The sequence below is a fragment of the Augochlora pura genome, chromosome 8, assembly GCF_028453695.1.
Source record: "Augochlora pura isolate Apur16 chromosome 8, APUR_v2.2.1, whole genome shotgun sequence".
NCBI classification, from domain to species: domain Eukaryota; kingdom Metazoa; phylum Arthropoda; class Insecta; order Hymenoptera; family Halictidae; genus Augochlora; species Augochlora pura.
This window is the reverse complement of record NC_135779.1, coordinates 7194073-7210313: the sequence shown is the minus strand read 5'-3', so window position 1 is coordinate 7210313 and position 16241 is coordinate 7194073. Positions and strand designations below refer to the sequence as shown.

The 16241-nt window shown below is 39.0% G+C and overlaps 5 protein-coding genes across 6 annotated transcripts; 3 read left to right on the top strand and 2 right to left on the bottom strand.

Moving 5' to 3' along the window:
* The first annotated feature begins 568 nt into the window (after positions 1-568).
* On the top strand, positions 569-7914 carry LOC144474415 (b(0,+)-type amino acid transporter 1). 2 transcript variants are annotated; one of them, XM_078189230.1, is made up of 7 exons: positions 4717-4847; positions 4941-5081; positions 5582-5956; positions 6077-6825; positions 7029-7242; positions 7346-7651; positions 7776-7914. In XM_078189230.1, the coding sequence occupies exons 2-7, from the start codon at positions 5003-5005 to the stop codon at positions 7838-7840; spliced, it is 1788 nt and encodes a 595-aa protein (XP_078045356.1). In that variant the 5' UTR covers positions 4717-4847; positions 4941-5002; the 3' UTR covers positions 7841-7914. The 2 variants fall into 2 exon arrangements, with proteins under 2 accessions (XP_078045357.1, XP_078045356.1); XM_078189231.1 differs by lacking the exons at positions 4717-4847; positions 4941-5081 and adding an exon at positions 569-1079.
* Positions 7404-9273, bottom strand: LOC144474419 (40S small subunit processome assembly factor 1). The gene is made up of 3 exons (XM_078189235.1): positions 8817-9273; positions 7765-8754; positions 7404-7694 (listed from the first exon to the last, which is right to left on the bottom strand). The coding sequence occupies exon 2, from the start codon at positions 8748-8750 to the stop codon at positions 8232-8234; it is 519 nt and encodes a 172-aa protein (XP_078045361.1). The 5' UTR covers positions 8751-8754; positions 8817-9273; the 3' UTR covers positions 7404-7694; positions 7765-8231.
* Positions 9274-9364: 91 nt separating this feature from the next.
* Positions 9365-12279, top strand: Naam (Nicotinamide amidase). Its single transcript, XM_078189240.1, has 6 exons — positions 9365-9628; positions 9698-9938; positions 10026-10504; positions 10971-11166; positions 11244-11488; positions 11552-12279. The coding sequence occupies exons 1-6, from the start codon at positions 9495-9497 to the stop codon at positions 12135-12137; spliced, it is 1881 nt and encodes a 626-aa protein (XP_078045366.1). The 5' UTR covers positions 9365-9494; the 3' UTR covers positions 12138-12279.
* A 153-nt stretch (positions 12280-12432) lies between these two features.
* Positions 12433-13834, top strand: Rpb7 (DNA-directed RNA polymerase II subunit RPB7). Its single transcript, XM_078189234.1, has 8 exons — positions 12433-12746; positions 12814-12923; positions 13001-13160; positions 13236-13286; positions 13353-13418; positions 13494-13565; positions 13653-13686; positions 13757-13834. The coding sequence occupies exons 1-8, from the start codon at positions 12735-12737 to the stop codon at positions 13771-13773; spliced, it is 522 nt and encodes a 173-aa protein (XP_078045360.1). The 5' UTR covers positions 12433-12734; the 3' UTR covers positions 13774-13834.
* Positions 13835-13980: 146 nt separating this feature from the next.
* LOC144474416 (uncharacterized) lies at positions 13981-16089 on the bottom strand. The gene is made up of 5 exons (XM_078189232.1): positions 15822-16089; positions 15080-15556; positions 14927-15015; positions 14631-14855; positions 13981-14554 (listed from the first exon to the last, which is right to left on the bottom strand). Exons 1-5 carry the CDS (start codon positions 15942-15944, stop codon positions 14350-14352), a joined length of 1119 nt encoding a protein of 372 aa, XP_078045358.1. The 5' UTR covers positions 15945-16089; the 3' UTR covers positions 13981-14349.
* Between the last annotated feature and the right edge of the window lie 152 nt (positions 16090-16241).

The window sequence follows — 16241 nt, the reverse complement described above, 5'->3', positions numbered from 1 at the left end:
GATTTAATTTGAAATCTGACTAATCGGCGATTACTATGTAATATAAATCTATCTCGAATGTTCATTCTACAGACACTACATACATCGGTTTATGGATTAAAAATAAAAGATCTCAAATTAATGGTTGAAATTTATATATGCATTACGGTTGCCTACGCAAGGGATTTACACATGATATCGTTACTATTTTACCGACCGGTGCGATCACCGGTCATGTTTCAACAAATTCAAGATACATAAGTCTAACAGCTGTATTTTATTCAACTAAATTCTCGGCGACTAAGATGTCTCAGAATGCATAAATAAAATAACGGAAACTAAAGCGCACAGTTAACAACGGCTATAAAGCATCGACAAGCGGTTGAAACAATGAAAATCAGTAGATACGGATTATCTACGATTTAAAAACTAGTTACTGAATTACAGAATGGATCGCGGGGTGCAAGGTGTATTGGTGTACACGCACACGAATACACGTGGAATGGAAGTTAGAAGCAGAGGGACGATATCGAGCGAATTGTGGCGCCGACGCTCGGCGTCCATTCTGCTGTCCCTGTTGGTCTGTTCGCAGCTTCCCCTACCTGGCCTCGTTCCTGGTCGGTGTTCAACGGCGACGGCCGCGGCTCCTTCCGTCGAAGTTGAAAGCCCAGTTCATCGTCAGAGCTGGATCAGTGCATATCGTCTCCGCAATACGCTACAGTTGAATAAACATTTTCTCGAGATCGGTGGACAAGTGAGAGACTCACGGTAGAATCGCCTGGCCGAATCAAGTAGAAGGGGGTGCATCGGAATCGTCAGAGGAAAGGACTTCGGCGGCATCGGCAAGCGGCAGCCAAATCGGAAAGCGGACGAAGAAGCAAGGGGCGAACGGAACGGTCGCCCATCGAACCTCGAACAAGAGAATTGCGAGGGAACGTTTTCACGGGAAAGGTGTCAGACGGCGTGTAGAAGACAGCTATAGTCTGACGAAGACGTTGCTTGAATTGAACAGTCGGCGTAGTGTCATGAGAGGCGGTCTCACAGTCCGCCCTTCTTATCGGTCCCTCTTAGAGTCATGCATGTCGCGCCCTTCAAACGAGGTAAGCGATATACGTATACCCAATCACATCGGACTCGAGTAGTCGCTATGATCCTTTCGTCTCATCCGTTTATTACTCTACATATATGAGTTGCACGAGGATGCACCCGTCGAGAGAGGCGCATTGTTCTCTCAATTGAAAAGATTCGCGCGCTTTCCAACCCTCGCCCGGGTCACTTCATTCATAAACACCGCTTTCATTCTTGGTACAAGGCTTTTCTCGACACACCGCCGGCCTATACGAACGGTTACGAGCCGCACTCGGTGCCGTAACGCGCCGCTTTTACGCTTCGCACGGTCTCGAGACTTTGAAACGTGCGTCGAACATAACACCGCTTCTAATTTAGAAACAAAGGATTCACCAATCGAATCCCGAGAACGCACTAATTTTATCCATTGAATGGCGGGCGATGCCCGGGTCTGTTCCGACCCGATCGTCCAGCAGCTCCTACCGATTATCCCTTAATTTATTCGTTCGTTCCAACTTGGTCAACGGGGGTCAATATTTCTTTGTAATATTCCTTATCGATTCTTCTTTGTCTACAAACAGTTAAATCTATTAAATAATATTGCTCAGGGTATTATCAGTGGTTCTCGTAGTTTATTAAAAACAGAAGAAAATACTTATGTATGCGCGATAAGATAGGCGCGTTAATTTCTATCGACAACCCCCGGGGCTTTTGGGCACAGTTGTCTCTCGGTTAATTATATGTTTTCGCACTTTGCGGTTGTCTTATCGTCACCATAATGGAAGCACGGAAACGCCGCTCGAAACGATCGCGCCTCGACTCTACAAGGTAATAAAATCTATAGTTAATGATCGGTACGCGCGATAAAACCACACGTTAGGCCGACTGGGGGTCGTATCGCCGTGTCCGATGCACGTGCACGGCCGCGGCCGTCTCTCGGACTTGGCAAATCTGGTTGTTTACGGTGGAGCGCAATTGGCGCGAATAAGTTTCTCGGTCGGTTACATACATGCACGCATACAGGTGTATACTACGTGTATAGGCGTCCAGGTTGGTCGGGCTGTTCCGTGACCAAATTCGCGGCCGAGTCGGACAGGAAGCGTTCATTCAGGGGCATTGGTTCTGGTTATGCAACGCGGGAGAACGGTGGCGGCCGCCGAAATTCACGAGCCGTTGCGTCATACTGCGAAATCGCAGAACTGGAGGGTTCACGAAGTGCACGGGATACGAGAATATCCACGGGTTTTCTATTTATGCGATCTCCTGTCCGCGCTGTACGCGACACGGTGTACGAATGTTACTGAACACGCGTCGAGGGAACGCGTTCATCGATCTTTCATCGATGCGCTGCCATTCCTCGTGGCTCGCTGTGTAAGCAAACGGAGTCGGGTATCTAGGGCCCGTAGCGATATCAGACCGGCAAACAAAAATTCTGACGTCTCAGCGGACGGTGTCCGTTTCACCGGCACAAACTCTGCTCGAGATACATTTCATAGAACGACGAATTAACATAAGTTGATCATTCGAAGGAGCGCTCAGTTTCTTCCTCTCTCTCTCTCTCTATATATATATATATATACATTATTGCATTAGGTTGTTGTCTAAAGAGGAGACTTAAATTCTTTACAATCCATCGAGTGGTTCGAGATCCGCTTAATCTCGTTACCGCATAAAAACCACAGCCCACTTTCGAGCTCGGGTTCGACACCGATCGCGTATACCGTCTTCCCACGAGTTCGACTCCGCGAGCCTATTTTGAACGTCTCACAATGAATATGTGCCGTATGAAGCGGCCACAAATAGATAAGCGAGCTCACAGTAGCACTTCGACGAATAGCGGCGCACGAACGACGGGTTCGCTTAAGCCAATTACACGTATTTACGCGCGTCTCTCGCACGCGTGCTCGTGTACCCGGAATACGCTTCTCAATGATCTCGCGACGTTACTCGTTGTCGGACGAACGCGTTTCAATAAATGCAACCCTGTCCCCGCGTAACGTCATCACGGATGCGATCTTTTATTATTTATCATTCGCTGGAAGATGGTTCGACCGAGTCGCCAGACGATAGAAAATACAAGTAATCGATAAAACAAAACGAGAAACATTGGGCAACGTTTCGTAGCTATAAATCGGCAGCTTTACACAGGTAATTTAACTTGTAGGCTTCGCGTGGGAAGGAAATTGAATGCTCTTCAATCGTATTTGCACATGGCGAGTGTTTGCAGATCGCTTTTGGACCGTGCACGCGTTAATATGCAAACGTGTTCGATCGATCATCGATTCGTCGCCATAAAAGTTTCATTCGAGTATCGATCTATGTACCCTGTATTCACATTAAATCCTTGTCGACAGGGGAGCCGTAGAAATTCAGCTGTTGCCTCGGCGTTCGTTCCGTCACTCGGGACTCGGTCAAACAAATTTAAGCTTCCAAGCACAATTTAATACTCTTTTTCTCAAGCAAGTTGACCTTCATCTTGAATCGGTCGCGGCCGCGCGCTCAAAGATTGGTTTCTTTCACAGACGCGATAAATTAAACCCAATTGGTTCATTACGATGCCTCGTGGCGATGGGCGTTCACACGATTCGGAATAGTCGCGCGCAGCTATAATAATTACAATCCAGCAAACGGGCATCGAATAGAACTCGAGACGCGGCTACGAGATAATTAAGAACGTTGGCGTCGATTTAATCGAGTGAAATTAACGCGATACAGAAATTCGACGAAACCATATCTTATTAAGAGTCTTATTCATCAATAGAGAAGACTTTACAAAATAAATCTCGAGTTCTCTCGAAACAATGAAGGCATAGCTCATAAATACAATCCGGTGACTTCCGCGAACGTCTATATTTGCATATCGTGTTGTGGAATTTTGCAACTTGATTTGTCGCGTTAGTCATCGTCGGTGTTAGTGCGAGCGCAGTTGGTGGCAACCACCTTCTGCGTGTCCGGCGAGCATCTCTCTTACTTGAACCGTTTAAAACCATTAAACTCGGCTTCCCCCTTACGCCTAGCAATAAAATTGCTCGACGATGGAGCGAAATATCGGTCGCGATTGTCTTTTAAACGAGACACGAACTACGTTCTTCGTGTTTCCAGAGACACTCGACACTAACCGAAGAAACACGCTAACCGTCGTGTCGCCGTGATTCTATAATCCGGTCGGACCGAAATCCTGTTTCATCTGTTTTAAATAACTAAATGTCACGGTGTGGTAGACCATAAACAAATCGTGAAAATCGATACTTCTTTATCGAAAGGTCACCTTGAGAAGAATAACACGGCTTGGACGGCGGATATACGGCGGCCGCGAGAATTCGTTCGCGGGGGAATGCAACAAGTTCGTGTGTGGCCCATTGAAGCGTACGCGATCGGAATGATTCTTTTATTGCAAATTTTTCTACGAAGATTTATTGGCTCCTGTCGTACGGTTTATCGATTATCGATATCGGCCGCCGATGCCGATAGTATTGATTTTCAGTGCGCGGCTGAAACTCGCGCTTTGATAAAATTCAACGACCTAATCCGAACCAATTACGCGAACGATTAATAAGCTCGCCGTCGAATTTCGTTCAATTTAGCTTGGCGCGAGCACGCGCACGCTCGTCGTTGCAGTGAAAAAAAAAACGAAAAAAAAAGACCGCGTGTGTGAACAAGAAACGCAATTACGTGTCACGAGTATAGGAGACGCGCGCGTGCGGTTCAACCAGAGTGTCGCACGATGAAATACGTAAAGAAGCAATAAACGATCCCGGTCACGAGAAATCTGTTGGCACCCGGCCACGCGAACTATTACGGTAACAGCAGCGCGTCTCACGAAGATAATAATATAATAATGGAGGGGTCACGTGGCGGCTTAAATACAAATTCAACGGTTTGCCGCTTTTTAGATCGCCACGAGCTCCTTTGAACCATGCAACACGGTTTACATCAGTGAGGAAAGGGCGACGGGATGCGACGCGACGCGGGAGATTCGCCGTATTTTGAATCGCCGCTAATTTTCGAGTTGATCGCCGACGACAATTATTCAGGTGTCACGATCTAAAGCTTTTCTCCGTTACATTCGCGCGGAGATCGTTCGAACCAACCAAGGAAACGTATTCGAGTTGTGTGACGAGATTCGTGCCAGAGAACTTTCTTCGACGAATAAAAATTTGTTATGTTTTCACCTTATTTCGACTGCGAAGAGCGACCATTACCCACTGTTTCCTCGCAGACCAAATAATGCAAATAAATCGAATTGGACGCGTTCCATCAAGAGATGCGTACGCGTGTACTTGGTTTCGGCGCGGAAGAGCGACGTAGGAGCCGTGTCTACTCGCGTTGGTTGTCCGTAGCAAATATTATTTAATGACGGTATCGATCATCCCACTAGAGGATTCGTTCATTAGTCATCCAGTATAAAGTCCGGTTAACTATGTATGAAGGTGTATGGTTCTCTATCGACAGCTGCAGAAAACCTTACCGCTTCTACGACGCGCGTCGAAGACTGACGAGAATCGGTAAATGACGACGATATGATGTGTTCCAGCTACCGTGGGACATGATCCACAGACGAGCGACGGTAATCAGCCACAGCAACAGGTGCAAAGCGGCGGCGGCGGTGGCGGAGGAGGTTGGATCGGGATTCCCGAGTCGACGTTGGTGTCGAGATCAGCCAGAAATAATGGAAACAGCAACGGCTGGAACCCTGTTGCTACGACGCTTCTTCAGCAGCAAAAACAACAACAGCTACACGAACGGAAACAAAAAGAAGCTAAATCGGGGGATTTGGGAGATGATGAAGACGGGGGTGGAGGGAGTGGAGGGCTGGAGGGGACGGACCCAGAGGAGAACAACTCTGTTCACCTCAAGAGACGGGTGGGACTCGTCAGTGGGGTGGCTCTAATCGTTGGCACCATGATAGGTAATACTTTGCGCTTTATGCTTTTGGCAAGGGCGGAGGAAAGGGTGATATATAAGCAAGATACCTCATAGATGTATTAACGGTATGGTAATGTTTGGTCACGTTTCGTGTTTGCAACAGGTTCCGGGATATTCGTTTCGCCGTCAGGGCTTTTAGTTCGAACCGGCAGTATTGGTATCAGCTTCCTCGTATGGACGGCCTGCGGAATATTGAGTCTATGTGGCGCGTTGGCATACGCCGAGCTGGGTACGATGAACACGAGCAGCGGCGCAGAATATGCCTACTTCATGGATGCGTTTGGTGCGCCGCCAGCTTTCCTTTTCTCGTGGGTTTCTACGCTGGTCCTGAAGCCGTCGCAGATGGCGATTATTTGCCTGTCGTTCGCACAATACGCGGTCGAGGCGTTCGCAGCCGACTGCGATCCACCCGAGGAAGTCGTCAAGATCGTTGCCCTCCTAGCGATAATATTAATATTGCTGGTGAATTGTTACAGCGTTAATCTGGCCACAGGTGTGCAGAACGCGTTCACCGCGGCCAAATTGATCGCTATACTGGTTGTAATCGCCGGCGGTTCTTACAAGTTGATACAGGGTAACACGCAGCACTTGAAAGGCGCTTTTGACTCGATGGACGGCAATACCATCAACATCGGCAGATTGGCCACCGCGTTTTACACCGGTTTGTGGGCCTACGACGGATGGAACAATCTCAATTACGTTACGGAAGAAATCAAAGACCCATCCAAGAATCTACCACGTTCCATCATGATCGGTATACCTCTGGTCACGCTCTGTTACGCGTTGATAAACGTCTCTTATCTAGCCGTAATGTCGCCGTCAGAAATGATCGAAAGCGAAGCTGTCGCAGTGGTAAGACGACAACCTGTAATTTTTGTTTCGATTAGAAGCCAAGAATTAGAAGAAACGTTAGTCACATTCCTATCCTTTCTAGTTACATTTTTTAATCCACGATAAAATCGATTGGACCTCCTTGCGAAAAGACAGAAAACAGAAAAAAAAACAAAAATCTCTCTAGTCGATGGGAATAGTCATCCTCGTATAACGTTTTGCAGACTTTTGGCAATCGGATTCTTGGCGTCATGGCATGGCTCATGCCGCTCTCGGTTGCGATCAGCACGTTCGGTTCCGCAAATGGTACTCTCTTTGCAGCAGGTAGATTATGCTTTGCCGCGTCCCGCGAGGGTCATTTGCTCGACTGTCTCAGTTATGTGCACGTGCGACGATTTACTCCCGCCCCGGGACTCATCTTCCACTCCCTTGTTGCAGGTACCGTGTACTATCCTACTTGCATATATGTATAATACAATCTCGTAACATGTTACAATTATTCCAAGACCCAAAGACTATAAAGTGCGTTTGTATCGTCCAGGAGCAATGGTATTGTCCGGAAACATAGATTCCCTGATAGACTTCTTTTCGTTCACCGCTTGGATCTTTTATGGCGGAGCGATGCTCGCTCTTTTGGTGATGCGAAGGACCAGACCAAATCATCCACGACCATACAAGTGTCCGCTGGTGATACCTGTGCTCGTACTTGGAATCTCTGCGTACCTGATTGTAGCGCCGATCATCGATAAGCCTCAAATCGAGTACTTGTACGCGGCCGGGTTCATCTTCGCGGGCATGCTTGTCTACCTCCCATTTGTTAAATACGGATATGTGCCCAAATTTATGGGTAAGCATACATTCGGCAAAAGTTTCAATCGTAGTGTCAATTGCTAAAACATTTGTTCGGTTAAAAAATAAAAAATCTATCTATTGAAGAGTATAATCTAAATATTGCATTACATTGCTTGCAGAAGGAGTGAATGTTTTTCTCCAGATGTTACTCGAGGTGGCACCAACAGCTGCAGCCTTTGACTGACTTCGAGGGAATATGAGAAAAGATTCTTGAAATGCCAAATCATTCCATTGAGGCATCCAGAAATACGGATATATATATGGGTATAAATATGGATATATATATATATATATATATATATATATATATATATATATATATATATATATATATATATATATACATATACATATATATTTTAAATATGCATATGCGAAAATGTGTACTCTATTATTAAAGCTCAAGGCTGGCCCAAATGATTCATAAACACATAAAATATATTATTTTATTACTCGTTATTCTTCGTATATAACGTACAATATATGGAAAATGTTACTGTTAGACATAATTAGTTGATGTTGTATCAATTGCAATCAAGCAACTAAAAATATTTTAAATGTTTACAGTTGCAATTTCATCTTTTCTTTTTACCCTCCGGTTTCTTACTTACTTTCCCATACACGTCTAAGATACCAGAACCTTTCTTTTTAATTTTAGCAGTTTTAGCAGTTTTAACAGTTTTATGCTTCATCATACTCTTTTCAAGTCCCGATACGTGTTCATTGCTTTCGTTCATTTCCTTTTCTTTTTTTCTCTGATATTTCAATAGATTATAATTAATTCCTCTATTCTTAGGTGGTTTTGCACCTAAACTTATGGCAAGCTGAACTTTTGCTTTATCCGCCTTCACCTTTTCAAAACCGGACATTCCAAATTTCATAACCTCATACCTAATTCGTTTCATCTCGAGCTCTTGCTTCCTTCTTTGATCAACGTCCTTATTTCCATCATTAAACTTAGACGTGTCTTCCTTTATTTCGGTATCAATAGTTTTCTTCGCCTTTTTTTTGCGAGCTTCAAAATTGACTACTACAAATTCTTTCATGGCATCTTTCTGCATTTTTGAACCTCGAGTTGGAATAAACTCTTCCATTATGCTAAAAAATAAAGAAAAACGTTTATTACGTTCGCTCGTTGCACGTAAAACAAAATTACTCACATAATCTTTCAGAACTCCAATTCAAATGTAATGTCACTATCTGTTTACAGTCGTTCATACATACATAATTATTATGTGTGTACAATATTTAAATGCAATGAATACATATGTATCGTACTTTAAAGTTTAAAAAAGGTTAGAATTCATCGTTGATTTTGCACATGTGTTCCTAGGTCCTTTTGGGGTTGTCAGGTTGTGAAGAATCTCTTCAAATGTCACGTGACTATTCATCGCAATGTCACAATGCTTCCTACTGTTTTATTGTATCATCAGCCAAACAGAGTAAAGCAATTTCTACTCCTAGTCTCTCCTAGGCTTCTCGAGGCCGCTGATTGATCCATTAGCGAGGGTCAATATAGAAATTTTCTTTGTTTTGATTGGCTAACGATTCACTACTAAAACAGGATCCACTGTAGATTGGCTGCATAGTGAAATGGTGGTGATGTGAACGAGAGATTATAGAATTAAAAAAGGATGCAAGAATATGTTTCATTACTGTATCTAGAAACTCAACCAAACCTCACGTTGTTAATTCATAAGCAGTACATACAATTTACCTCTAACCTCAAAAATAATCATGTAACATAACCTAACATAAATATAATACATACACATATATTTATCTTATGCATACAGTAACTATTGCAAAATACACATTGAAATTAACATTTAATTACAATGGAAGAATATCCACCTATCAAGGTACGTCTGGCTATAAATAGACTTGACTATTTGACTATAAAAAACGAAGATATCCAGCCGAGAATATATACACCGGGTGAAGAAATATCCAGCCAACCCGATTTCTTGAGGTAAACCGAATTATGCGAATCTCATTGGTAAAATTGATTGTTAATTCATTTTATGTATATTTTTCTTAGAGGTCACGGGACTTACGTAGACGATGAGAACACGTTACGCGCGTCTGTTGCCGGTGTTTTAGAGAAGGTGAACAAACTTATTTCGATAAGACCGCTGAAAGCCCGTTATCAAGGAGAAATAGGAGATGTAGTTGTTGGTCGCATAACAGAGGTGCAACAAAAACGTTGGAAAGTTGATACAAATTCGAAACTGGATTCTGTTCTGTTATTATCTAGCGTCAATTTACCTGGAGGAGAACTGGTACAATACTATAGCAAAATTAATAATAAATTAATATTTTTATGTTTTGCTTGTGTTGATTAAAATTTTCTACTGTTAACATCTTAGAGAAGAAGATCGGCAGAAGATGAACAAACTATGAGACGATACCTTCAAGAAGGTGATTTAATTTGTGCAGAAGTACAAAGTACATTTATAGATGGTTCCCTTTCGTTGCATACCAGAGTATTAAAATATGGTAAATTGTCTCAAGGGATAATGTTAAAAGTTTCGCCAGCTCTTATCAAGCGAAAGAAAACACATTTCCATAATTTAGAGAACGGAGCAAGTTTAATATTAGGAAACAATGGTTATATATGGATTGGTGCCAGTAAGCAGGATACGGATAGATCGGAGGGTGGTTTCACACAAGACTTTTCTAGAATCCCACTAGCAAATCGTGAAGTATGTGCAAGACTACGTAATTGCATCCTAATTTTAGCCAAATCTAACATGCATCTGACTGATACGTCTGTCACATATGCTTATGAAGAATCTATGAAATACAAAATAAATGACTTGTTGGAACCTGAAGCAATAATTGATGTGTCACTGCTAACTCACCAAAGACTTGTACAGTAACTTCATGTTACATACAAGCAGGTATTATATGTCACGCAAACAAACACAAAGTTGTATGATAATTTCCAATGTCAACTTTTAATTCAAGTCATTCGATAATAAAACACTTGAAGGAGACTATACGGATATTTTATTTCAAGTTTCCATATCTTTGAAAAATGCTTCTTGGAAAAAAAAAAAAGAGTTGTTACTATGAACAAAGCGCATACCCGTGATCTGTACACACACTCTGTGTAAACTTCGTGCAGTACGTGTAAATATGAAAAGTTGATACTGCAGTGCAGTAAAACTAAAGATCATTATATAGGAATAGATTGCAGTATTTTCTCAGCAGTTTAAAGGAGTGAAAGTAGTATATAAGGTGGTTATGCAGCTGTACTGCGAGTATTGATTAAACAAATGACTTAGGAACTAGTAGCCACAGTGAAGAAGTATGGACGCATGTTTCACTGCTTTTGATAAAGATGAAGATGGATATTTATCTATCACAGAGTTCGAACTTATTTGTCGTGCATTGTTTCGTAATGATCGCGGGAAAGTTTATACTCTAGAAAAAGATCAGTTGAACGAGATTTACTCTATATTTGATTGGAAAGGAGATGGACGAATGGACAAAGAGGAATTCGAGGTATACTTTGTGAATATAAAATTACCGTTAGTTCTATTAAATTCAACCCCGTTGTAATTTATTTTGTTATTACTCAGATGTGTTGGATTCATTGGATTAAGGTATGCTGCCGCCCGAAAAGTGCTTTTCTAATCGTGGACGTACAAAATGATTTTATAACGGGATCTTTGAACATTAAGCAATGCGCTGCTGAGCACGATGGTTTAGAAGTGGTTGAGCCAATTAACAGATTATTGGACACTGTACAGTTTGATGCAGTATTCTATTCTCTCGATTGGCATCCTGTAGATCACGTATCTTTTATTGATAACTTACATCTTAGGTAAATAACTTCTGCTCTTACAATTTATCTGTTGATTAAATTAACTGCTATATATTTTAACAGGGAAGTTGATGAAAGCAGCGAAATTTCAAAAGAAGCAGCACAAGTTTATGACACTATTACGTTCAGGGGACCACCGTTGTTAAAGCAGCGTCTTTGGCCACGCCATTGTATTCAAGATTCTTGGGGTGCAGAGTTGCACAAGGATCTAAAAGTCATCGACAATGCGATTAAAATTTATAAAGGCACTAACCCGGAAGTTGACTCGTACTCCGTCTTTTGGGATAATAAGAAAATGCAGGATACTAGCTTGCAATCGCAATTACAAGAAATCGGAGTCACAGACATATACATTTGTGGATTGGCCTATGACGTCTGTGTTGGAGCTACTGCGGTTGACGCACTTAAATGCGGCTATCGTACTATACTTATTGATGACTGTAGCCGAGGTGTAGATCTTGTTGACATTGAAAAAACCAAAGCTACTGTCATAGCCAGCAATGGTGTTATAGTGAATTCTAATCAGGTAAAGGCAATGGTTGTGGGTAAAGATCGTCGACCGGAACTTGGATACAAATTAGCCCTAGAAATTAAAGAAAAATTAAAAAATTTAAACACCGATAGTGCTAACGATAACATCGCCACGTAGATTTAAATTACTGTATAGATCTTAAATTAGTGCATATACAAGTGTATAGATTTAATACAACATCGCATGTTACTGGAATTGTTATGTTAAAAACTATTTTAGTGTATTAAGTAAATTATAGAATAAATCTATTTTTCCGTAGTAAACAGCAATTTGTTTTGTTGAATCTAAAACCAATTTTAAATGCATTATACTGCTTACATTCTTAATGCGAATATTCCCGCCAAAATTTACAATGACCAATTCGATTAAATGATCGATCTTTTGAACCGACTCTTTATTGTGAGATTATGAATTCAATGCCGCTAGTTTTTATATATTCTTATAATTAATTTGTAACAAACAAATAACTTAAATACAAATTATAATACATTCTATATCAATAGTCTTGTAAAAAAAAAGATACTAATGAGAACATCCACAAAAAAAAATACAAGTTCATACTGTATAATAACCTAAAACGGTAGGTTACTTACAGTGATACATATATGTAACCTAAAAATAAGACAAAATTCAGTTTAAATGGTATGCTTAAACCTTGTAAATATTTATTAGCGTAATCTGATAATATACATAATACTGTAAAAAGGAGATACCATGTTTTATCATGTAAGTAATTTGTCACGAAATAAAAATTATAATTAGAATACTAGTAAATATTTGTTTCTTTTCACAGATATCATTGGAACACGAAATTTTATTACATCCTAGGTATTTTGGTCCCCAATTATTAGATACTGTAAAACAAAAATTGTATACAGAAGTGGAAGGTACTTGCACAGGGAAGTGAGTTTGTGTATTTTCTATAAAAAAAACGATGAAGTTAATTTAAAGAATTATGTAAATAATTTTTAATGTTTCAGATACGGTTTTGTAGTTGCTGTAACAACAATAGATAATATAGGTGCAGGAATTATACAACCTGGACAAGGGTTTGTAGTGTATCCTGTTAAATACAAAGCTATTGTTTTTAGACCATTCAAAGGTGAAGTGTTAGATGCTATTGTGACTCAAGTAAATAAGGTAATAAAATACTTTTTCTGGTTGATTTATAGTTGAAGAAAAATTTGATAGTATGCTGTATTTTGCCTTTATTAGGTTGGAATGTTTGCTGAAATAGGACCTCTCTCATGTTTTATATCTCACCATGTAAGTTATTATTGTTTTACCATTTGTATGTGATATTGTTTTATACATTGCTAACATTATTTACAGTCTATACCAGCAGACATGCAATTTTGTCCAAATATAAATCCTCCGTGTTATAAATCTAAAGAGGAGGTAAATATTATTGTTGTAATAATAATAATGAAGTTAAAGTAATTTTCACTTCAAAACAGCTGATATGAATTTTAGGATGTAATCATTCAACCAGACGATGAAATAAGACTGAAAATTGTTGGTACAAGAGTTGATGCCACTGGAATTGTTTGTATATTTATGATATATAAATTTTGTTTCATAATATAATATTTCTTTTCTAATATATAATAATGTTACATATTCTCATTGCAGTTTGCTATTGGTACACTGATGGATGATTATTTAGGTAATATTTATATATCTGAACTATACACATATGTTTTTAACACTAAACCTTTCTAATTTTTTTTTTACAGGTCTTATATGCAACTAAATAAGTAGATTTGATAATTAAAACGTATTTGTCATATTCAATAAAATTTTACTTTATTTTTTACAATGAAATGTTATCTTAACCAAGCCTTGAAAGCATGCAATTTACTTATATATTCTGCAATTTGGGTACCCACCTCTAAAATTCATTATATTCAGCTGCACACATTTTTGTTACACATTGGAGAAGAAAAAAATAGTATATTCATTTAGCAATAATAAATAGTTTAATTGAATTCCAATTCATAATTTGATGTTTTTATACAGAATGCTTTGTCTATTTTTATTTCTACTTTCCTAAAATGCTGATAAGGTATTAATTACATAGCTCTAGTAACATGATCAATACATGACTAATACATTCATTTATCTTTATATTATTACAATTCTTTCTGAGAATAAATTAACAGAGCAACACGTGTTTGAAATTCAATGTTCATAGTGTTATCATTATGTAAAAGTTATGCGACATGTGTCCATTTACGTGCGCAGGTCTTACAAACATCCAAAAAAGCATGTTCAAATAAATTATGTTTCCTGGTACATGTAGCAATGCTTATACTCTTTTTGATTTGTTCTATTTGCTTTCGTTGTCTAAACAATATATGATGGAATTGCAAGAATTCAAAGTTAATAATGGCACAATTAATGCTAATTTAGCTGCAACAGGAGTCTTCAATTTTTCTTTGAAATCATTTTGATCTGGCATTAATTTATCAACAACATGTTTAAATACTTTTCCGTCATTATTGACGTAAAATGTAGAAAAACCGTCATACCATCTGCAATAGATTGTCGCAATTTAGTTAATATAATACAATACAATTCAATGATCAATTTACTAAATAACACACTTACAAATCTGATTCATTTTCCGCTTGTTGCCTTATCTGCCAAGCTTTCAACTTCCAAAATGTAAGGAATATGCGTGTACCAGACATACCTATTATACGCCAACGAACTTTGATACTACTATCTTCTGGATGGCTAGTCATCTTTAAAATCTGTAGTTTGACATAGGCAAATTTTATATGACCTAAAAGTCTTAACCATGCCACTTGCTTCATATATTGAAGAACTCCTCTGAAAGATATTAGTAGCGTATTATACAGCTGTATATTTTGCTTCGAATACGTTTTAAACTACATACTTACGTAGTTACTGTTCCTTTAATATTGTTAACGAATACCAGATCTTCTGTATATATATGATAATTTAAAGTCCTGACAAACACCAGTGGCAACTGTAAAAAATAAATAATAATTTCATACAAGGCGAAACAATACATTTACGAAGAAAATACATACATCTTCTCTAAGGGAATTAAATACATTCTGCAACTGTTCTTCAGACGGTTTATGATTACCAGACGGTGTTTGTTTTTCTTCTACATTTTGCACACTGGGGCTTGACTTGGAGTAAAAAACATTTTGTTCTTCTAAACAAGTTGAATTAACTAGATTCCTATTATTTGAAAGTCTCTCGTTATGAGACAAACAAGACTTATTCTTTGGATGCAGCCAACTACGATCTATGTATGAATCTAACCATTGAAAATTATTATTAAATGCAGATCCATTTATAATATCAGCATCATCTCTGCTCAATGTTGGAATATTTGTTTTTCTGTGCTGTTGCATCCATGTTGTCTGTTTATTCCAATTAAATGTTTTATTTGCTAGACTTGACCATTCTGTGTGAGCATCAAAATAAGTAACTGGCATAGATTTTTTTGCATGATCGATTGCTGTGTACGTTACTGCTGTTGCTGGTATGTTCAAGAACTGAAATTTTTAAAAATAAATAGGTTTTTGAAAAGATGAATGTCATTTGATATCATTTTTAATTACGTACAAGAAGAAATGATAAAATATTAATCTGCATAATTATAATGACTATTATATAAGTATTATGAGGTTAACTTATTCCGGCAAGTCTGCACAATAAAGGATAACTGATAATTCCATGCAAAGCAACAATAATAATAATAAAAGTTACGAGCCTAGTTGAAATAATTTAGAATAGCCTGCGAAGGACATTAATAAATACCTCTTCTAAAAACAGTGACGATTTAATATGTTTTGGTAAATGATGATCGATTTTCGTTACTTGTTTTCGCGTATTAACAAAAGGTGTAACTTTATTTGGAATATTGCGCAAGCACAAAGACATTTTCCTTTACTTTTTGGTTCACTGATTCATACTAGATATCTTGTAATTACACAGAATTCTATAACACAATGTACAAATACAAATGTCGGTGCAATCTAAACGTAGTACCATAGACCGACTACGGCAAATTCAATCACGTTTTAAAGACAGTTTTGGATATGTAGCTTTCCGTGAATACACTTTGTAACTCGGAAGAGGGCGGCATAATTCTAGTGGGAAATTTAAAAATTTTAAATTACATTCTTTAATAAATTTTTAATGTTTCTGCCATATTTAAACAAAATTTAATACTTATCT